The 23996-nt window shown below is 36.8% G+C and overlaps 1 protein-coding gene across 15 annotated transcripts in view; it reads left to right on the top strand.

The window, feature by feature from the left end:
• Positions 1-23996, top strand: part of srrm4 (serine/arginine repetitive matrix 4) — a 763243-nt gene that overhangs the window by 718522 nt on the left and 20725 nt on the right. For 14 of the 15 annotated variants that reach the window (XR_012406132.1, XR_012406131.1, XR_012406136.1 and 11 more), the window contains 5 exons: positions 7130-7219; positions 11856-11930; positions 12050-12076; positions 12251-12301; positions 21369-21443. Coding sequence is in view for 8 of the 15 variants with exons in the window: in NM_001423807.1 (NP_001410736.1) it covers positions 7130-7219; positions 11856-11930; positions 12050-12076; positions 12251-12301; positions 21369-21443 (318 nt within the window). In the remaining 7 variants the exon portion in view is untranslated. Of the gene's footprint in view, positions 1-7129; positions 7220-11855; positions 11931-12049; positions 12077-12250; positions 12302-19367; positions 19443-19533; positions 21444-23996 lie in introns of those variants that run through there. The other variant, XR_012406135.1, reaches the window with a different exon arrangement.

The raw sequence follows: 23996 nt of genomic DNA on the forward strand, positions 1-23996 counted from the left end.
ACAATCAATTAAAAAAATACACTAGATGTGTTAAGATGGCCATAACATAAAATGTGTTGTTAATTAACACGTCAGTTTTGGGAGTGTAGAGTTGTCACAATAACATATTCTCTCAGTGGCAAAATAATGAAAAATATTAGCACCTTATATATAGAATTGTATGCTAATGCTACATCAGTTAAGTTCATCTTCACCTGTATTTTGTGTTTTTTTTTTTTAGTCAGTATGTCACATTCACACTGGGAATCTTTTTATATATATAGTTATATATATAGTTTTGTTTTATCTGTCATTTCAGTCAATCTGATTGCTCATTAAGTAAGTTTCTGTTTTATTTTTGGTCTTAAATTATGGTAGATTTGCAACTCCTGTTCTTTTGATGCATTTAAAAAAGTACAGAGATTTCCAGAATCTATTAAGTTAAAAATCTGTTATAATTAGGCCATCCTCCACACTGTAAAAAATGCTGGGTTCCTCACTATTCCTTCATGTTGTCCCAACACAAATGGATTAAGTTAATTGTTTTTACAAATTTAAGGGGATTCAACATAAAACAATTAGGCTGTCCCCAAAACAACTTAAGCATTGTGTTGTTTCAACTAATTTTAAATAAACAGTTTAAACGAACAACAACAATTCATTTTTTGAGTGCACTTCATCCAAACAGTTTTGACTTTCTTTAATCTTTTAAACACAAAGGAAGATATTATAAATAATAATAATAAAAAACAACATCAGCCATTTATAGCCATAAATTGTTGTTGTTGTTGTTCCTACTATGTTGTTACTACTATTTTTTTCACATAAGAATATCTTGGATTTTTTTAAACACAATATTTTTATTAACTAATTTATATATTTTTTTTAAATATTATTTAGGGTTTTTTCACATTTTATTGGGCTAGGGTAGTGAAGAACAGACAGTAAAGCATAGGGATCAGAGAGAGGAGAAGGGTTAACATAGGACCTCTAGCCAGGAATCGAACTCAGGTCGCCATGAACACCATGGTGCTATATGTTGGCGCACTTAACCACTGTGCTTTTGACTTATTACCTAATTTATTTTGTCTTTGCCATGATGGCATAACATAATATTTTACTAGATATTTTGCAGGATATGAGTATTCAACTTAAGTTTAACTTCAGTTAATTGAATAGTAGTCACTGGGTAATGGCAAGTCATTGGATAATAGATCAATTCAATTCAGTTCATCTTTATTTCTATAGCGCTTTTACATTGTTGATTGTGTCAGCTTAACATAGAAGATTCTAGTAGATTGAATCTGTGTCAGTTCAGTTTTCAGAGTTGAAGTTCAGTTTAGTTAAGTTCAATGTGGTTTAATTTTCACTGCTGAAAGTCCAATCATTGAAGAGCAAATCCATCGATGCGCAGCTCCACAAGTCCCAAAACCAAGCAAGCCACAGGTGGAAAAAACTTCACACATTGACGAAAATGAAGGGAAAAAACATGAGAAACTAGGCTCAGTTGGGCATGATCATTTCTCCTCTGGCCAAACGTCTTGTGCAGAGTTGCAGTCTAGGCGCTGGAGGCTGGAGAATGCTAGACGTCCATCGTGAAGAAGCTACAGGAACAGAGGTCACCGTCTGGTGTACAGAACGGCCCTTCAGGATCAATGTGATGACATGTCTGTCACTGGCGTCTTTCAGCAATCAGTCTCGTGCTCTCCAACTCCTCCATGACCACCACAGCAGCTGCTCAGGATACGGCCTGGTCCACATTTATGGAAACCTCAGGAATAATAAAAACAAGACTAACCTAAGCGCACATACCTTTCAAATTATAATGTCTTTTGGGAAGCGTGCCTACTCCTGTTGCCCTAAATAATGCAGACTGACAATCCTGACAAATAGTGGGTTATTCTATAGTCAATCGATAAAAGATATCTATTAAAGGGGCTATTAGTATTGATCTTTAATTATTTAGAAACATTAATAAATAAAAGCTGCTTTCATTCCAGCAAAACTAAGAGAAATAAGACTTTCTCCAGGAGATATACAGTATTATAGTGTATCTCCTAAAGAATAATAAGAAATATGATAGGAAATACAGTGAACATTAACCATCACAGCTTATCAAATCTGTCCTCAGGTCTTTACACTGGCTCCCAGTTATATTCAGAATAGAATTTATAGTATTACTACTTGTCTATAAATCTCTAAGGTGCCTAGGACCTCTATACATTACAGATACGGTATGTTCACTCAAATCACTCAGATCATTACGATCATATAAACTATAAATTCCAAGAGTTCCGTTAAAGCAGGGTGAATCAGCCTTCAGCTACTACGCCCCTCGCTGCTGGAATCAGCTTCCAGAAATGATCAGATGTGCTCCAACATTAGGAACATTCACCTCAAGACTGAAAACACATCTGTTTAGCTGCTACGTCCGACAGATCACACTATTGTGTCTTTCTTTTTTTCATTCTTTAAAACCTGTTTTAACACATTTTTTTATGTTTTTAATCACTGTTATTGTTTGTTTTTATGTTCTTATACTTGTCTCTTTTATTCCTGTTTATGTAAAGCACTTTGAATTGGCTCTGTGTATGAATGGGCTATATAAATAAACCTACCTTGCCTATGTGCAAAATTTTAAATGATTTAAAAGAACAGTAGGGCTAATAATTTGGCCTTCAACTGTAAACAAAAATAAATGTGTATGAATAGTTTAACATCTCTAATTGTGATTGAGCAATGCTTGACATAATTAGACATTACTCTGTATCTTTTTAAAAAGTGTACCAAGCACATCTCATGTACTCAACCCCCCTAAAAAAGAGGCAGCAGGACTAAAATTAACTGTAAACGTCTATTGCGCTGTTTATGTGTGTGCGTGTGCCTTTGTGTCGAGGGTGTAATCTGAGACAAAGGTTCCTAATTGAGCAGAAATGGCACTTGCTTAGCTGCTAATCAGCTTCTAATGCGTTTCAGACTTGCTAATGCAGCAATGGCTGGATGAACTGCCTTCCTATATCAGACCAAACAGCCTTTTCCACCCTCCAAGAGCGAGTAAACGGCCCACAAAAAACATCCACACAACCCGCCTGGCTCACCGTCTGGATTTTGATCCATCTAAACGGTTTCCTCTCAGCGCTCATATTGAATCACCGACTGGCTGGGCAAAGCCAAAGCTACAACAGTCTGTAATTCATCGACTGTCACGGACAGCACTCCCCTGTGTCTATGAAATATTATTATCCTGCTGTAGCAAGAAGGAAATCTCATTGCCGCTGCCACCATGCCTTTAACCTATACCAGTCATGTGTATTTGTCATGGATATTCCGTATATCTTCTCCCACGCGGTATATTTTCATTGCTGCCTGTCAGATGCGTGTCATTTTGACAGCCTGTGATGTTTTGTTGTGTATGCGCATGGTACACATGTACACATATCCCTAAATATTCAGTGTTTATCCCTTTTACATTGCAATAATTCTTATGATTCGGCCACTTTAAGTGTAATATAGCAAGCTAAAATGAGTGTCTTTGATATAAATAGGGTGAGGATCAGGAAATCTGCCTTTGAAAATATTATAGAGGTCAGCCGTTCCTTTCCATGATCTTTATCTGTGTTTGAATGGTACGGATTGGGGATTTTGAAGCTTCTAATGGATTTTTTGAAGAGTTCAAAGGATTAAAAGTGATGGAAGGACACTACTTGATGTGGCAGCAAGAATGGTGTTTGCTCGTTCCTTCATATTCGATAGATCCTCTTCGTTCAGGGGGTCGGAAATGTAACCTTTGCAATTAGCTCGGAAAATGTCTTTAACTCATTCGGCTCGCCTCTTGCTTTCAGTTTGAATCAAGAATATTGGCGGTTTCACGCCCACTGTTTGATTGAATCTTCTCTGTCTTGCTGATGGAATGAGAGTGGTGTGTCAGAATAATAACAGTCGTGCCTTGTGCTTTAGTAAACATTGAAAATGCGTGATAGAAATGTCTATTGTCTGCGTGTCAACTCCAGTTGATGATTACTCTTGAATTGGCGGCCTGAGGAATTTCAAGAGACTCAGTATTAGATGCAGTTGGGTGGCTCTCTGTTAAGCTTCAAACTCGTGTTTGCACTCCTGCCTTTAAAAGATGCTTTTGAAACGGCACACGTGTCGCGCTCACTCTGGACACGCCATCCATTCTCTCTGATCTTCTGCTTTGTTGTTGCAGAAGCGTTGCTACTTGAGGTAAATTGATTTTAAAAGCTGACTGTCATCTACCTCTCCAACCATCTGGCTTCCTCTCTCTTCATTGGTGTCTCTATACCTCCATTTAAACTCTTTTATTTTTCCAAGAGGCATTTTGAGAATTAAAAAAATAGTTGATTAAAAAAATTTATTTCTACCCTCATTTACGCACAGTTCACTTGTTCTAAACCTGTTTGAGTTTCTTTCTTCTGTTGAAAACAAAGAGAGTTTTACTGAAAATTGTTTAAAGAAAGTAGCTATTGACTTTTATAGTTTTAATTGTTGTTGTTTCTGCTGTGGATGTCAATATCTATATTTCCATCCAAATATGTGAATTAAACATATCTGCAAAACTTTAAATCACATAAAACATTTGCAAATAAAGCTGTTTCCATCTAGTGAGTAAAAGTGTGCAAAATTGTCACTTCCTGATAAACTGGCAGCAAATATCATGATGAAAAATGGAATTTATTGTGGTAGGACACATTTTTACACTGTAAAAATGCTGAGTTCCCCAAAATTTCTTTGTTGTCCCAATGCTAATCAAAGATTTAATTGAACATAAAACAATTAAGTTGTCCCCCAAAAAACTTGAGAATAGTGTTGTTTCAACTATTTTTATGTAAGTAGCTCGGACAAGCTGCAAAAGTACTTTTTTGAGTGTATGCAGTTTATTAATTTTCAGAACTGTTGAAACCCAAGATTGGCATGGGAGTTCATCCGTCATGTTACTGTTCTTCAAATAAAGCCAAATAATCCTTACATAAGATTAAATCAACACATGCAGACATAGATGAAGCCCTTGCACAATAAGAATAGATGTTTATTTTTATCTGTACATAGAGGTTTTCACTGAAGAAATTCATAAAGCTGCTTGTTTTTTTTCCGGCTTTGAAGCATATGACATGTAAAACTCCAAACAATCACCTAAAATAGGCGCTTCATGATAAGCATGTTATGTCCGCGACACCTCCCTCACCACCCGCGTCCTCAGATATATTCGCGCATAGACGACAGAATAGAGAGGGCAGAGTCAGCGACACCTCCATCAGCACCCACGTGTCCTTAGTTATATCCGCGCATAAGGCGGCAGAATAGAGGCCCGCGACACCCATGCGTCCTCAGTTATATCCGCGCATAGGGCGGCAGAATAGAGAACGCTGTGTCCGCAACACCTCCCTCCCTCCCTCAGCACCCGCACGTCCTCAGTTATATCCACGCATAGGGCGGCAGAAAAGAGGTCCGCCACACCTCACTTCATTTTCATAACCGGTCACTTTCGTTTTCACATTGGGGTTGAGGGCAGCGTGATCGTCCTCTGCCTAGAGCGGCAGTTCAGCTTGCTTTGGCCCTGGTTACAAACAATCAATTTGTGTTTGATAGGGATGTAACGATTCACTTAACTCATGATTTGATACGATTCACAATACCAATCTCTCGATTTAGTCACAATTTTTTTTTAACAAAATTGTTTAAAAACAAATTTAAGGTGAACAAGAGCCATTTCATTTTTTTTATGCTGCACATTTTTTGCAAAATAATACATTTTCTTCCTTAATTAAACTGCTATTTTAAAGACAAGCAAATAAAAAAAGAAGATACAAACTAGTTAAAACTCATTAATATAACAATATAACAAACTTAAATCGTGACTGTGCTGGGATTTTACAATTTGAAAAAGAAATATCAGCATATCTGTGATTGCTGGTGTAATCTGAGGTCTTTGCACATTTACAATTTCCCCTGCTGATGAAAACTCTTTCACTGGGGACTGAGATGGCTGGTTCTGTAACAGAACAACTTTCTCTTTCAGTCTGAAAAACATCTTCACACTTCCACTATGAAATAAAGAGAATAATTAGTGTAGCTGCTGTTCATAGTGTATATAAACGAGATGCAAAAACCTGCATAGAGCACATTCATGTATCATACCGCTATGTGATTCATGAAGTGTATGCTTAACTAAAAAGATTAATCTAGTTTTGAACTGCGAGAGTGTGTCTGAGCCTTGAACATTGTCAGGAAGGCAATTCCAGAGTTTAGGAGCCATAAATAAGAAGGCTTGACCTCCTTTACTCGACTTTGCTATTCTAGGTACTACCTGGAGCCCTGAGTTTAGAGATCTTAAAGAGCGAGTTGGATTGTAGTGAAACAGAAGGTTGATTAGATAAAATTGAGCTAGATTATTTAAAGCTTTATAGGTAAGAAGCAATATTTTAAAATCAATACAACACTTAAAAGGCAAGGAGGATAAAATGGAGGATGATATTTTCATATTTTCTAGTCCTGGTAAGAACTCTGGCAGCTGCATTTTGTACTAGCTGAAATTTGTTAATAGAAGATGCTGGGCGGCCAGCAAACAGAGCATTACAGTAATCCAGCCTAGAAGTCATAAAAGCATGGACTAGCTTTTTTGCATCTGAGATGGATAGCATACTTTGTAGCAGTGAAAGCTGATTCCATATCTTCTATTAATGTCTCAGGAGTAGCATGTATATTGTAAACAGCAAAGGGTCTAAAACTGATCCTTAAGGCACTGTACACAGTAAAAAATGTAGCATTCCACAAAATTCTTTTGTTGTCTCAACACAACTCGATTAAGTTAACTTAACAGTTTTAACAAATGTATATAAACCAAGTACAGAAACCGAGGATTTTATTCAATAAACCCTCAGTAGGTTGCAGATTTGTTAACATACTTCAAGCCATTCCAGGATGATAAAAATGAATTCATGTACATCTGTCTGTATCAATCACCTCAGAAAAGCTGCCATTTAAGTTAGAGTTCAATCAGTATTTAACTCAAATTTGACCTTTGCTTACATTGATTGACAGATCAATCTAATATTGACTAATTCTCATTGTATGACCTATAAAATGAAAACAATAGTAAGAGGTTTTAACAAATGTGTGCTCTCTTTTCCAGTGTGTCTTTTGATGCTGATCTTTCCCCTCGGCCAGTGCCTAAAACGAAGAAAAAGAAGAAGAAATCGCAGAGGAAGAGGAGGAGACACAGGTCAGCCAACCAAACAAATGACCACTTATACCCACATTGATCTTTTCACTCTGAACAGTCAACAAAAACATGGCAATGAAACACAGATTAGATATACGGAAAGGTTTAATGGTAATTTAATGGTGCGCCTGGAGTCAATATTCAGCCTCGGCTTTTAATTTTCACAAGTGTATTAAAGAGCAATAAACACTGTGTTACTGTCATAAAGAATCCAAGTGCATGACAAATATTATGACAAGAGCCATTGAGCAGACTAGCTGTTCTCAGCTTATTACGTTTACACTTTTAACTTTACAATTTTCCTGCTGTCATATTGGGTTTTCTATGCTTGTAGATTATAGGAAATACATTTAATAAATTCAATGCATTTAAAAGCCTGCTCTAACCACATGCCTTTAAAGATGCTGTATACAGCGGGGAAAGTAAGCATTGAACACATCATCTATTTTTTTCAGAAAACATATTTTTAAAGCTGCTGTTGACTTAAAATTATCAGCAGATGTTGGTAACGACCAAAAAATCCATATATGTGAAGAAAACAAAACTAATTTAACAAAATACATACAGATGAAAGTATGTATGATAAAATAAAATGACACAGGGAAAAAAACTGAACGCATAAAGAAAGGGAGGTGTAGAAAGGCAGTGAAAGCCCGGACAGCAGTTTTTCAGCAAAAGTAGTTTTTCAGCAACCCTTTGTCAGTGTAAATTTATATTAGCTGCTCCAGTCCAACATCTGCATTAGGATGATGAAGATGAAACCAGGGTGGACAATTCAGCAAAACAATGATCCAAAACACAGCCAAGGAAACTCTCAAATGCTTTTAGAGAAAGAAAATCAAGCTGTAGAATGGCTCAGCCAATCCCCTGACTTGAATCCATTATAAAATACTAATTAAAGCTTAAATTTAATAGACGAGACCCACAGAACCATCATTTCTACACTGTTGAAGTCTGTAAAATATTCACACCTGAGCAATGCATGTGACTTCATTCTCCATATGAGAGGCGTCTTTAAGATGCCTTGTATATAAAGCCTTGTATATAAACATAATATATTAAAGAAATATTACTTTCTTCTTGTATCATTTCATTGTTATTACACATAACTAATTTTTCAGATTTTAGTGTTTTGTTTTATGTTTGGGTTTTTACCAAAATCTGGTTCAATTCCATGTCAACAGCTCCTTTAGAAATATTATTCCCAGGATAAAAGCAATACCTATTTTCTCTGCATTATATACTTGGCATTGTCTAATTTTCACTATTTCACTATTTTGTTTTAAAATATGACTTTCTCATGTGATACAACCAGTGCTGGACTGGGACAAAAATCGGCCCTGGCTTTTTGGCCAGAGCGGCCTACTACATACAATCTAAATGCTACCCATCTTGTGTGTGCCTGTATGTTTTGAGGGAGCCTATATTAAATAATGAACATAACAAAAGCTGCCTGCTGACGCGCACAGTTAATGTTGATTAACAAAATAAAGGTAAATAATAAAATCAGAAGTGCCAAAGACCCTTAAAAAATGTTTAACTAAACAGTAAAATATCAAACATAGATTAAAGATCGTACATGGTCAATCAAATGAACTTAAACAATTTAAAAAATGCAACAAATATTTGTTTGGGCCTGACCTTGAAAACCAAATGTAAAAAAAAAAATAGTATTAGTTTTGCTTAAGTTGCACACTAGTTTTATCATGTATAAATGTCATTAAAACCATATTGCATAAATATTATTGTAACTATAAAGGCTGATTTATACTTCTGCGTCAAACGTCGGCGTATGCTACGGCGCTGGCGCATAGCCCTTCGCCTTGGCCATCGCCGTCACTGACGTGCACCTCTCAAAAAATGTACCTACACGTCGCAACGACGCGTAGCGTAAACTCTGTGATTGGTCGGCTTGGTACCGCTGACGAGTCTGGGCGGGACCGAGAGCCGCACGAATGGCGCGAGCGATTGTTTACAAGTGTGGAGTCCCGTGAAGGAGCTCCAGATGGAAAGTTTTGTTTTGTGTTTACCTCATAGTTAAAGTTGTTGCACGTCCGCCGGTTCCTGCCTCAAAATGAGCGAGTTTGAGCCACTTATACATCCCGGAAGTGTTCAGGAAAAGCAAAAAAAGCAGAGAAGAAACTCAACACAGAGGAACATTAGCACCTCACTGCCCACTAGCGTTTCGGAAGTGTTAATGCAGACCGACAGAGACAGCGCACAGAAGTATAAATGCACAGCTACGCGTGTTGCCTTGGCCCGTGTGTTACGCCGGTCACTTGACGCAGAAGTATAAATCAGGCTTAAGCCTGCATCACGCATAAACAAAATGTCATGATATCAGAGGTGATTGACTTCTAACCGAGTGCACCTTAAAAACAGTCTGAAACAGGTGTGACTCTATTTTGACAAATACATACTGATGTTGCACGCAGATGCCAAAATGGGAGTTTGTGATTGGGTCCTTTGGGCTGTAGATTATGTCACATGGGCAGGTCTGTCCTAAACAAAAAATGTCTTCCTTTCAGAACTTCACAGATCACAGCCTTGTCAATTGATTAGGCAGAAAAAATGACAGGCTGCTTAGTGTTTTATGGAGAGGGATCTGGCTTCAGACCTGGTGCAGTGCAATCTGGGCTGCATCCAATGCTTTTTAATGGGCTCACCTAACCCCACCCCTAACACTACCCGTCACCGTGACGTCACTAGCTCCATTCGAGTGCATTGTGTCTGACATTGCATCGCTGAGTGATGCAGTCTCAGCTTGCATCATAAAGACTGCATCCAGATACTGTTGGTTTTATGGGCCGATCAGATCATAAGAAAAGGATCAGCCCGGCCCAAAAAGTATGTCGGTCCAGTGGGAAACTACCCAGTCTGCTAGATAGCCAGTTTGCTCCTGGATACAACAAAAAATATCAATCTTATTAATCTTCAATGCCAAAAGATCCTTCAGAAATCATTTTAATATTCTGATTTGGTGCTCAGTAGCCATTTTTATGGTTATTTTATGGTTTTAAGTTGAAAACAATTGATCTGCCTAATATTTTTAATAGGACAGTTTCACTTTTTTTTTTTCAGAAAACTTTGATAAATCAAATGTTAAAAAGAGAAAGAATTTGTACATTTTTTGGTCAACATTATAAACATTGTTACTTTCGCTTGTGATCAATATCATGCATCAACATGAAGAGTAATATTAAAAATGAAAATCAAACTTTTTAATGGCATCATACTTTATTTCTGTAAACTGTAAAATATTGAATAATTGAGCAAACAATAACTTTTAATACATTTTATTGCTACATTTTAGATATACAGTTGAAGTCAAAATTATCCGCCCTCCTGTGAATTTTTTGTTCAAATATTTCCCAAATTATGTTTAACAGAGCAAAAGATATTTCATAGTATTGCCTAGAATTTTTAGTTTTTTTTTTGTTCTTTGTTTTATTTCTGCTGGTATCAAAACCGTTTTAAGGTCAATATTGTTAGGCACCTCAAGCTATTTTTTTGTATCATCTACAGCAGTGTTTCTCAACTGGTGGGTGTCGTGGGAACATTTTCAGTGGGTCGCGGAGTATGTGGTCAAAAAAAAAAAAAGTTTAATTTTGACTTTTATTTTGAAATGCGTGCATAACAACCCTAACGTTTGACATGTGAAATTTCATCTAATTATAGCAACAAAAATGTTAAAGCCAAGTCCTACTCCAAATATATAAAGTATGGATTTACATATATTGACAGCAAAAAAGACTCAGTGTGACATAAGTAGTGAGGTGCTCTCACAAGAGAGCACGAAACCTTCCAAATTAAAACGACATTCGGAAACCTGACAGCATGTTTTATTAACTGTTTAGTTCATGGTAACTGAACCTTTCCTTACCCTAACCACTGTTAACAGGATTTGTCGTTTTTACTTTGTAATATTTCTATAATTTGATACATTTTGTTAAATGACAGCAATAAAATATTGTTTATTTGTAAGTCTTGGTGATGTTCTAATGATTTATCTGTCACTACTTGTGTGTGGTAACAAATAAATACAAATTAATTATAATTGCTAAAATTATATTATAGTTCCTAAAAATTTGAGTCGCGGCTTGATGACCATGTAAAAATGTGGCCAAAATGTGGCCAAACCAGTTGAGAACCCCTGGTCTACAAAACAAGCCACTGTTATACAATGACTTGCCTAGTTACCCTAACTTGCCTTATTAAAATAATTAAGCCTTTAAATTTGCACTTAAGCTGAATACTAGTATCTTGAAAAATATCTAATAAAATATTGTGTATGGTCATCATGGCAAAGAAATCAGTTTTCAGAAATTAGTTATTGGAACTATTATATCAAATATATATTTCCATTAAACATAAATTGGGGAAAAACACAATGGGGGCTAATAATTCTGACTTCAACTGTATGTATATTTAAATATTTTATTTCCATAGAGCACAGAGATTAATTCACTTTGTGCAGAATATTTGCAATGATTTGAAAGTGTATGTACATTATATGAAAGCACTGGGAGCACATTACAAGATTTTCTTGGCTTAAAATAACCCTTTCATTCAGTGTTATTTCAAAAGCGAAACATTTGTTTTTTTTACCAACATGTGGCCCTGTTTGTTCTTCCAGATCTCCCTCCTGCAGCCCGTCACCCGTGAGGAAGAAGAAGAAAAAGAAGAGCTCAAAGAAGAGGAAGCGACATAGGTAGTGATTGATTTTCACATCAGGTCATGTTCAGAGCTTTGCTTTGAGTACGCTTTGCTAGATGCGGTGTGTTTGTTTGGTCACGACTGTCTTTAAAGTCAGCTCCTCTCTGCCTCCAGGTCTGCCTCAAGGAAGGGAAGACACAGGTAAATTTTACATTCAGTGTCTTGCTTCAGAATAAATGGCCCAGTGCTTTTGCACAAATGATACCTGACCGTTATTGTGAAGTGCTTTTGTGTTGTTTGCGGCTCTATCCATAAACCATCCTGTGGGACCTTTCCATTTAAACCCAATCAATAATTGTCGTGCTGTTTTTACAGTGGCTCGAGCTCCAGACGTAAAAGGAAGGAGGACAAAAAACACAAAAAGAGGTTGGTGATTTAAAAATGGGAATTTAATTATTTAACCCATCAAATCTCCATTTGTCTTTCTCACAGTTTAAGTACATGCATTTCACTCATCATGCTGAGTGATAGGATTACGTGCAACACTCAAATAGAAACAGAATGATGGCGAGTGCGATAAAAATGCATGGTATGTTTGTTGCGAAAGCACAATATTCACACAGCATGGCTCAGAAACATCCTGCTTGTAATCTAGAGCTAGTGACCCAATGTTCATACAGTATTCACTTAAGTTAATCAATTTAATTTTTATTTCAAAGTCCAAAATTATTAATAACAATTTTCAAGCTTCCAGAATTAAGAAAAAAATACATGCTCACATTTTCATCCGATGGGAATAAAGAAATAAAGGGTGCATTTTTTATGAGATGCAAAATAAGTGTCTAATGACTGTGTATGTGTCAGGGTTTCAGGAAGGATGAGGGAGCGAGGACTCAATTGCAACATAAGATGGTATTTATTAATAAAAATAAAACAAAAAGGACAACAAAAACCACCCCGAGGGGGAAAAACATAACTATAAAACAAACACTCAAACAAACTTGGATGGGCTGGCAGGACAAACAGGACTAGATAGCACACGACATGGAAATAACGACGATGAACTGGCAAAGGACTGAAAACATGAGGGGGATTATAAAGCAAAAAGTAAATTGACACACAGGTGAACATGACAAACTAATAATGAGTAAACAAGGAGGGTGGGACTAGACAATAGACGGGAGAGCGCATGACACAGAGAGACAATACAAGCCATGCGCTCACATAACACAACACTGAAGCACACGACAAAAGCACGTGACAACAATGTAAACACCGAGCCACGTGCTTTGACAAAAGACGCAAGACACGAGCACACGATGAATGAAAACACTCACCGTGCGCTCACACACGCAGCGTGCATGCTTCATCCCAGCGCCGACCAAAACCGAAACCAACAAGACTGAGACACTGGGAATGAAACACCACGCTGCTGACAGACGAAAACACAAACACGAGTACAAGAGCGCACGCGTCTGAGTGACGCAGAGCGCACGCGCGGCCGCATCAAGCAGGAGCGCTCACTCTGCGTACACCCACGACGGCGCGCGCACACACAGAGACAGAAACAGGACCAGACATGGGTAGTGTCCGAGCTCTGCCACCAAAACAAGAATTTACAAGACCAGAGTGGCAGAACCCTGACAGTATGTGAGGTTTCAGCTCAAAATACCCCATACATAATGTTTTAGAATTCCTTGAAACTGCCCCTTTTAGGCTTTGATCCTAATTGTGCCCTCTTTTTTAAAAGGTGCGGAGCTACAAATGCATTTGTGTCAGTATAGTAGCAGATTCAAAAACAAGACTAACGTCCTATGCCAGGGATATTCAATTAGTTTGGCATGGGGGCTGGTTCATGAAAAGCATCCCAAACGAAGGGCCGGAGAGATATGACTTGCTAAATGAGTGGTGACACTACTACATATAAGAGCCTGTATGCTGTATTTGTGCTCATAAAGACACCCACGTTGGCATTTTCAACATTAAAATGTTAACATATTGTATTTTAAACAACTGCATTGTCCAATTCACTTTTTTTGTTTACAAGCATTCAAAATGTTGTATTTCGCACAACAAAAACAGTGCATTGCTGAAGTAGGCTTCTTCTACATTCAGACACATTCATATGTTATGTTTTAAACAGCAATTAGTGATGCAACATTATAGATTTTGGTTGTACGATATAGTCTGAAGAATAATCATGGTTTCATGGTTATCAAGTCTAATGTAATTTAGAACAACAAGCTTTATATAAGGGAAGTAGCTATTTAGATTAACTGTTGTCATCATCTGGGTTCATGCGTATATAATCATTTTAATAATAATTGGTCTAACATATCTTTTGTTTACATTGCACTAAAAGGCACGCACAACTCTCACTGTGAGATTTTTTTTACTGCGTGCGCCCGGACAGAGGCAAGTGCGTTGCTCCGCTTGTGCGGCCATATTGGCATTCTTACATTAGAAATAACAAACTTGCGAGCGGAAAAGACATGATATGGGTTAGGCCGCTGCTACAGTTAATCCGGTGACCGTGTGTATTAGCCTCGGTGTACATACTTGGAACTTTAAACTAGTGCATAGTTGGCAACTTGTCATAACTTTTCTGTGCAACAGAAATGGGGCTTAGAGAAGCCTTCACGATTAACTAACTGTGCTGAATTAAAGCGCAGGTAATGGTGATATCAGCTAATCGTCGCATCCCTATTAATGATTACAGTGCATTGTACAAAAGGCATTTTCTACAAAACATATTCAAATGTTTTCGGCTGTCCGCACAATTCGCTTATGGTGACTCACGCTCTGCGCAGCCTCTGCAGCTCATACTGAATTGAACTGCACACGTCACTTCATAGCTATAGTGGCCGTTTTTCGACTGAACTAAATTTATTTTTGATGTCTTGTTCACACTATTTGGAGGGCCAGAACAAATTGCCTCGGGGGACGGGTTCGGCCCGCGGCCCGCCAATTGAATAGCCCTGTCCTATGCTAATGAGGGTGGGATGTCACTAATGGGTGGGGCTTTCACTCTCTGATGACACATGCACGGGGGGAATGTCAATCAATGCATTTCTTTTCTGTATGAACTATGGAAAACAAAACATAAAAAGAGGTAGGTTAACCCATTAAATCTCCATTTGTCTTTCTCACAGTTTGAGTACATGCATTTTACTCGTCATGCTGAGCAATAAGATTATGTGCAAACACTCAAATAGAGACAGAAGGATGTTGTGAGTGATAAAATGCATGCCATGTTTTTCTTGAAAGCGAAATATTCACCTTAATAGCATCTTTCACACAACTTAAAAAAATTTGAACTGAAAAACATGGCTCAAAAAGCATCCTGCTGGTAATCTAAAGCTAGTGACACAATGTTCATACTGTATTTACTTCTGTATTGAAGCATTTTAAATGAGTTGATCAATTTAATTTTCAATTTAAATGTCCAAAACCATCATTAACAATTTTCAATCTTCCAGAATTTAGAAATAAATACATGCTCTCATTTTTATCTGATGGGAATAAATTAGTTTATTGACCTATTATGCCCCTTTTTATGAGATGAGAGGCAAAAATAAGTGTCTGATGAGTGTGTATGTGAGGTTTCAGCTCAAAATACCCCACACATAATGTTTTGGACCTTTTTTAAAAAAAATTAGAATATGGAAGAAGTACACAAAATTGGATCACATTTTTACATTATGTCTGATAATATTAAAGTCTTATTTGTTTAATATAAAGTCTTATTTGTTTTATTTCGGCTAGAATAAAAGCAGTTTTTAATTTTTTAAACACAGATTTAAGGACTAAATTATTAGCCCTTTAAAGCTATATTTTTTTCTGAGAGTCTACAGAACAAACGATCATTATACAATAACTTGCCCAATTACCCTAACCTGCCTAGTTAACCTAATTAACCTAGTTAAGCCTTTAAATGTCACTTTAAGCTGTAAAGAAGTGTCTTGAAAAATATCTAGTCAAATATTATTTACTGTCATCATGGCAAAGATAAAATAAATCAGTAATAAGAAATGTATTGCTAGAACTATTATTTTTAAAAATGTGTGGAAAAAAATCTGCTCTCCATTAAAAAGAAATTAGGGGGAAAAAAACAATAATAATAATAATTCTATTAATAATTCTAATAATTCTGACTTCAACTGTATATACATAAACAACAATAAATGAAGCAAATAACATTGATATAAATAAAACTGATAGAAAAAAATCTGTGGTAACCAGTGACAACAATCGTAGTAATGTAATGATAGTAGTAATAATGACAGTAAAAAGAAAGAAAGGATAACAGTAATAATAACTGACAACAACAATAATAATAATTACAAGTACTACACCAACTACTCCTTCTACAGAAAATTACTGATGTTACAACTACTACTGCTGCTACTACAGCCCCAACGACAACTACTACTACAGTTTTAGAACTCTTTAAAATGGACCCTTTTAAGCTTTGCTCCTAATTGTGCCATTTTAGTGACTGTCGCTTTAAATTCTAATGAGATTGTTCTCCCAGCTCCCTTTTTAAAAAGGGGGCAGAGCTACAAATGTGTCAGCATAGTGGCAGATTCAATAACAAAACCAGTGTCCTATGCTAATAAGGGAGAGATTGTCACTAGTGGGCGGGGGTTTCCTTCTCTGATGACATGTACAAAGGGGGAATGTCAATATAAGTGTTTCTGAAGACGAGTTATAAAAAGTCTGATTATAAAAATAAAATGAAAACATTTTTATCATTAGAAGCTGGTTATATCCACAGACTGTTGAAACACAACTGTGTTTAAATAATAGGTTCCCTTTAAAAGTAATGCAATCTCACGGCCATTCATTCATTCATTTTCTTCTCGGCTTAATCCCTTAATCTGGGGTCGCCACAGCGGAATGAACTGCCAGCTTATCCAGCATATGTTTTACGCAGCGGATGCCCTTCTAGCTGCAACGCATCACTGGGGAACACCCATACACTCTCATTCACACACATACACCATGGACAATTTAACCTACCCAATTTACTTATAGCGCATGTCTTTGAACCTTTGGGGGAAATCGGAGCACCTGCAGTAAATCCATGCGAACGCGAGGAGAACATGCAAACTCCACACAGAAATGCCAACTGACTTAGCTGAGGCTCGAAACAGCGACCTTCTCGCTGTGAAGGGACAACACTACTGACTGCACCACCGCATCACCCACAGCCTTCATTCATTCATTTTCTTGTCGGCTTAGTCCCTTTATTAATCTGGGGTCGCCACAGTGGAGTAAACCGCCAACTTATCCAGCAAGTTTTTGCACAGTGGATGCCCTTCCAGCCGCAACCCATCTCTGGGAAACATCCACATACACATTCACACACACACACACACTCATACACTACAAACAATTCACTACCCAATTCACCTGTACCACATGTCTTTGGACTGTGGGGGAAACCGGAGCACCTGGAGGAAACCCATGCAAAGGCAGGGAGAACATGCAAACTCCACACAGAAACGCCAACTGAGCCAAGGTTCGAACCAGCAACCTTCTTGCTGTGGGGCGACAGCACTACCTACTGCGCCACTGCCTCACCCCGCCCACAGCAATTCCTGGCATTTTTATTTAGTGCCAAATTCCTTTTAATTTGTATGAGATCATTCAGTTATTTTAGTATGATTTGCTCATCCCCTAATAGGGGGTAGCTTTAGGGATAGGGTTTGGGGGCACTCATTTTTTTTATAAATTGTACATTTTCGTAAATATAAAGTCTTATAAATATACACAAATTATCCACTTTTCTGACATCATGTAAAATAGCTACATTTCCTCATGAGATCAGGATGGTTAATGCACATTAGCTTACACTTCAGTCAAAAGTATTCAAGCACTGACAGTTATTTTTAAGTCCCTCCGTGGTTCATCATTTAGAGTCAAAAGCTTAAAGCATTCTATGCTGTAAAGCACCTGCATGACCTCCTCATACACACAAGTCACTTTTTGTTGCTGCGCTGACATGTATTGACAGTGCTCTGTAGTGCACCTCAGCTCCTCTCAGAGAGCTGTTATTGGCTGCTTTTTTTCCGTGTGGTCTCTTAAACTGAAGGAGGGCCGGTTCAGTCTGAGAGCAGCTCCTCGCTGAAGCAGGCAAGCAGCTAGAGAGACAGAAACATGAACTAATTTCACGCCGCTAGTCTGCTACACACACACAGTCAGGGAAGAAGTGCATCGCTGGGCTTCTGATCCTCAAAACGTTCTGGGTTTGTGAGCGTGGTAAATCTAGTGTAGTTCTCACGTGGTTGCTTCACAACTCAGGACTATGAATGTTTATAAAGCTATAAATGTGTAAAATATTTTTGAATCATCTCTGTGCTTACATGGGCTTTTATGCTTTATGTTATGCTGAGGGAAAATTAATAAATAGTTTGAACAATAAAAGTGGGTTCACTATACAGTATATGATAATTATGTTTGTGATGAGTTGTTTAAGTGAAAATCAACTCAATTGAATTCATTAATTAGATTAAACTAATACATTTGATTCATTATTTTTGTGTGAAAATTAATTAAAACCTATCTTTTTTACATTTCAGTATTTAAATGATTTACATATCATCAAAAATACACTAAAGACTTTTATATTGTAGTTTATATTGTAGACTTTTTAATTGAAGTTTTACATATCAAAGTGCTTTATTTTCTAATATATTCTGATTGTAACCTGTGATTTAAAGCTGAATTTTCTGTATCAGCACTCCAGTCTTCAGTTTCTTATGATCCTTCAGAAATGCTTTTATACTATATGCTAAATTGCTGTTAAAATGCCTTAGTATGTATTATTTTGTGGAACTCTAATACAGAGAAATATGTTGTAGACTAATGTCAGTTTTGATCAATGTAATGCATTAAAAGTAATGCTGAAAACTTAGTTGAAGTTAGAATTATTAGCCCCTCTGTTTTTTCCCCAATTTCTGTTTAACAGAGTGACTATTTTTCAGCAAATTTCTATACATAATAGTGTTAATAACTCATTTCTAATAACTGATTTATTTTATCTTTGCCATGATGACAGCAAATAATATTTTACTATAGATTTTTTAAGACACTTATTAGACAAGCTATTGCATACCAATGGTTTGTTCTGTAGACAATCGAAAATAAAATATAGCTTAAAGGGGCTAATAATTTTGTCCTTAAAATGGTGTTTAAAAAATCAAAAACTGCTTTTATTCTAGCCGTAATAAAGCAAGTAAGACTTTCTCCAGAAGAAAAAATATTATCAGACATACTTTTAAAATTTTCTTGCTCTGTTAAACATCATTTGGAAAATAATCAAGTAAGAAAAAATATTCAAAGGTGGGCTAATAATTCTGACTTCAACTATCTTTAAAACGAACTAAATTAAAACGGACTTTTGAACAGTACATTATTCAATATTTCGTATTCATTTTCCTTCAACTTGGTCCTTTTTAAGCGTTTACACTTGACTATTTTAGCAGGTTTGGCATGCTGTCGGAGATAGATAAGCCCAAGGCTCCCGCCTGGTCAATAAGCATTAGGAGGGATACGAGATCAGGTAGTTCTCGATAACTTCCCAAGAATAGACCGCCAACTGTGCCAGTGTGTCCGTAACAGTGCTTGTGACTATATGTGTTATTTGTCTATAGACTTTGGGAAGAAACCGGAGTACCCAGGGAAAACCCACGCAAACATGGGGAGAACATGCAAACTCCGCACAGAGAGTGTTGACCGTCCCAGCTAGTGTTTGAACCAACGACCTTCTTGCTTTGGGGCAACAGTGCTAGCCACTGAGCCACCGTGTCGCACAAACTTAGAATTGAGGAGGAGGTAGAAGCGATGAATGGCGGGGGGGGGAGGTCTTCCAAAACTAAGATGAGGAATGAAGTTTAGGCTGGATATTTATGTTAAATTTAGAATGATCCGATTGGCTAATTCATGATTAGTGATAGGGATCAGCTGCAGTGAATCCTATCACATGCTCCTCTCGAAATTAGTTTGTAAAACTTCACTTGTCTATCAGGGGTCGCCACAGCGGAATGAACCGCCAACTTATCCAGCTTATGTTTTACACAGCAGATGCCCTTCCTGCTGCAACACAGTACTGGGAAACATCCATACACACTAATTCATACTCATACCTAACTAAAATGAATGCAGAGAAATATGTTGTAAAATGATGTCAGTTTTGATCAATTTAATGCATAAAAAGTAATGCTGAAAAAAAAAAATCTTTAAAACTAACTGAATTAAAAATTCTGATTGCCTTTTAAACATTACATTATTCAAAAAAAGATTCATTTTATCATCAATACCTCTACCCCTGAAATGACTTTTTACATTAGGAATGTGTCACAGTACATTCAGTTGTGATTGATTCAAGTTGACTTTGAGGTTTAAAACTAACATTTTCATAACAGTATCACACAGTCTGCAGGTCTGTATACAATACTATTGTCAGGGTTGCAGGTTATGGAAAGGAATGAGGACTCAATTGCAGTAACTAATTGGTTTTATTGACACTTAAATAAAACAAAGAGCCAACAAAAACCACTCCTAGGGGAAAAACATAACTAAAAAGACAAGCCAAGGAGGGAAGACTGAAAAGGAGCAGGACATGAATCTCAGGAAGAATGACGACGAACTAGCATGAGACAGCAGACATGAGGAGACTAATAAGAAGTGCTGAGAACGAAAACACCATGCTGTGGACAAAACAACAAACACATCAGGACAAAAGTGTGCATCCCGACCATGCCTGGACCTCGCACAATCCAGGACGGCATTTATACAATGACAAAGACAGACAATGAAAACAAATATGAGTGCTCAACCTGAGAAAACTCGAACCGAGCACAACATACTAGACAAGACAGGACTAGTGTCAGACTCGGCCACTAAAACAAGAATTAACAAGACCGAAGTGGCAGAATCCTGAAAACCTTGTTATTACTTACTGCAATGTGCTAGCTTCACAACCTATCTAAAGTGTATTTATTCATCTAAATCAATTAAATAATGTCTGCATGGTATACTTCGTTAAACAGCTGGATTCGATTTTGGTCTTTAATTGAAATCTCTCAGCAATCGCATGTGGATCTGCTCTCAGCTCCTCAGGATGCAACTAACACTGTCTCCATTTCAGACTCAATTAACACTGTTTTGCATGTGCCGTCTCAAATTATAACACTTCAGAGACATTCACACAAAAAGCCTCGACTCTAGCTGGGGTGTTATGCCATCTTTTTTTATTGTCTCGTGGCATCGTAATTACTCCTTCGGTCATTGCTCTCTCTCTGTCACTCTCTCTCTCTTTCCCCAACACTGGTATGATAACATAATTTAAGATGAGATGTATAATAGCAATGTAATGTCAAATCAAATCTTGATGTTGCCGTCCCATCCCTAAATAGCAAAAATAAATAAATAAATCGACTGAGATAATTAATTACTTCCATGTATGTCTCCATTGGTTACCATTCAGGTCAAGGAGTCACTCTCATCGCAGACACCGGCACCGGAAAGCAGAAATTAGGAGCTCCTCCTGCATGGAAAACAGGTACAGCTTTGACCTTACAACTGAATAATTGGGTGAGGGCCAATGTAAAGTTCAGTGTAACTGCCTGATGAAATCCAAAAATGAAAGCAGCGTGAAATTGTGCTTTCAACTTGGGTAAAAAAGAAACTTTGGCTCTTGTTAGAGTGGTAGTGAGGAGAGACTACCTGATATTATGGATTCGAACCCCCTAAATAGTAATGCCGAGTTCAGACTGCAGGATTTTAGCCCCAATTTTGACTCACTGTTTTGTTTACGTGTGTGTATATATATATATATATATATATATATATATATATATATATATATAGAGAGAGAGAGAGAGAGAGAGAGAGAGAGAGAGAGAGACTTAACTTAAATAACTTAATTTAATTTAAATAACTTAAATGTTATTCGGCCCTAAATAGAACCACACAGTTGGCAAATTATTTATCATTAAAACAATTAAAAGAAAAGCACATTCTTTCCAAATATCGCCTCTGTGATCATGACCTAGAAATAGAAAAAGGCAGACATAAAAAATCCTGGACTCCTAAGGAAAAGAGAATATGTCAACAGTGTGACACAAACCAAATAGAGGATGAGACACACTTCCTTCTGTTCTGCCCCAAATACAGCACGACTAGAGAAATATTTTTCCCCCAATTTGAAACATTGATCAGTTCATTTTTTAATTTAAATGACTCAGAAAAACTTTACCATATACTCGGAGAGGACGAATTGACATTTGAACTGGCTGCAAAATATGTATACACCCTACACACCATAAGAAATGGTTAATGTAAATTTGTGTCTTATTTAAATAATTTAAACTTTTTACTATTATTATTATTTTATTTATCAAATGTATTTTTTCTTTTCTTTTTTGTGTGTCATTATATCTTATCTGTATTACTATTAATTATTATTTTCAATGGTTTTAATATGTTTCATATTTGAAATGCTTTGGCAATACTGTATTTAATGTCATGCCAATAAAGCAACTTAAACTGAAAAAACTGAAAACTGAGAGAGAGAGAGAGAGAGAGGAAGAGGTCACTGAATCCAGTTCTTAACTGTCGGCCACATTCTCTCTTTATTTTATGCACTGTTTAGTTTTCGTTTTGTTTAAAGCTTTTTTTAATCCTCATTGGGCAATTAATTTAGACATCGGATGGTGCTTAACAAACCTCTGTCCATATCAAAAACAGTTAAATAGTTTAGTTCAGTTCAGTTCTGGTCAGTTCTGTTTAATTCAGTTTAGTTTTGTTTTTGTTTCGTTTGGTTTAAAGCTTTATTAATCCTCATGGGGCAATTCATTCAGACATGGGATGGTGCTTCACCTATAACTAACCTCTGTTCATATCAAAAACAGTTTAGATTAGTTAAGTTTAGTTTAGTTTAGTTGTTTCAGTTCTGTTCAGTTTAGTTTTGTTTTGTTTAAAGCTTTATTAATCCTCTTGTGGCAATTCATTTAGACATGGGACGGTACTTTGCATATAACAAACCTCTGTCCATATCAAAAACAATTAAATAGTTTTGTTTAGTCTATTTGATATTATTGAGTCGAGTGTCTATTTGAATGCATGTATTCATTCACGATGACCTCTGTCTAGATTTAAAACAATTAAATAGTGCAGTTTAGTTTAATGTTGTTTTGACATCCTTCAGGGGATCAAGAATTAATTAGGGAGATCAATGTCCACTAAACCCCACTGTAATTCACACAAACCCTGGGTAATTTATTAGTGTTGCAATCTTAAAGATCAGTCAAAGGGAAAAGAGTAACATTAATTTTGGATGAAACTTAAACAAACACACAATATCAACAAGTGAGGATATAGTATAAAAAACAATACATATTTAAAAGAATATATTGTAAACATAGACGACAAACGGGACACAAACAGGTAGTTGGGAGAGTTGGAGAGAAGACGAGGGTGGCTTACCCTAACTATCCAAAAAATATATCCTTATATATCAGGTCATTTTTAAAGATTGAAGTAAAATAAACCAGAATAACATTTACCCATGGTGCTGGAGTATTTTTTATTTTTTATTTTTTGGTCACAATTTATTTTGATAGTCCATTAGTTGAATTTAAGTTACATTGCATCTACATGTCAACTAATTCTCATTAGATTATAAGTAGACCGTTAGGTTGGGGTTGGGGTTGGGGTTAGTTTGACAAGTTTCTTGTAGTCAGTTAAATGTCTGTTGAACTAGCAATATCAACAGATACTAAGCTGACAGTCTACTAATACTCAAATGGACTCAAGTGTTCCCTACTTTTTACAGTATGTTTTTAATGAAGGTCACAACAAAAATACTGAGAAAGTTTAGCAATTTTCACGAGATTGTCAGGGATCAAAAATGTTCATGGCTTAATGCTGGCCAGTCAGGGTTTTTTATCTTATCAGCGCTCGTCTGGTGCCACTGTGGCGATGACTGATAAAGGTAGAGGTGACTCAGAGGAAACTCTTTTATCTGCCTCTCACAGCTGATGTCCAGCATTTGGCGTGTAGATCAATGGAAGGGAATGAAATTTGAGATCTCTCCCCCATGGACTGCTGTGTC

The sequence above is a fragment of the Danio rerio genome, chromosome 5 (assembly GCF_049306965.1).
Source record: "Danio rerio strain Tuebingen ecotype United States chromosome 5, GRCz12tu, whole genome shotgun sequence".
Lineage (NCBI taxonomy): Eukaryota > Metazoa > Chordata > Actinopteri > Cypriniformes > Danionidae > Danio > Danio rerio.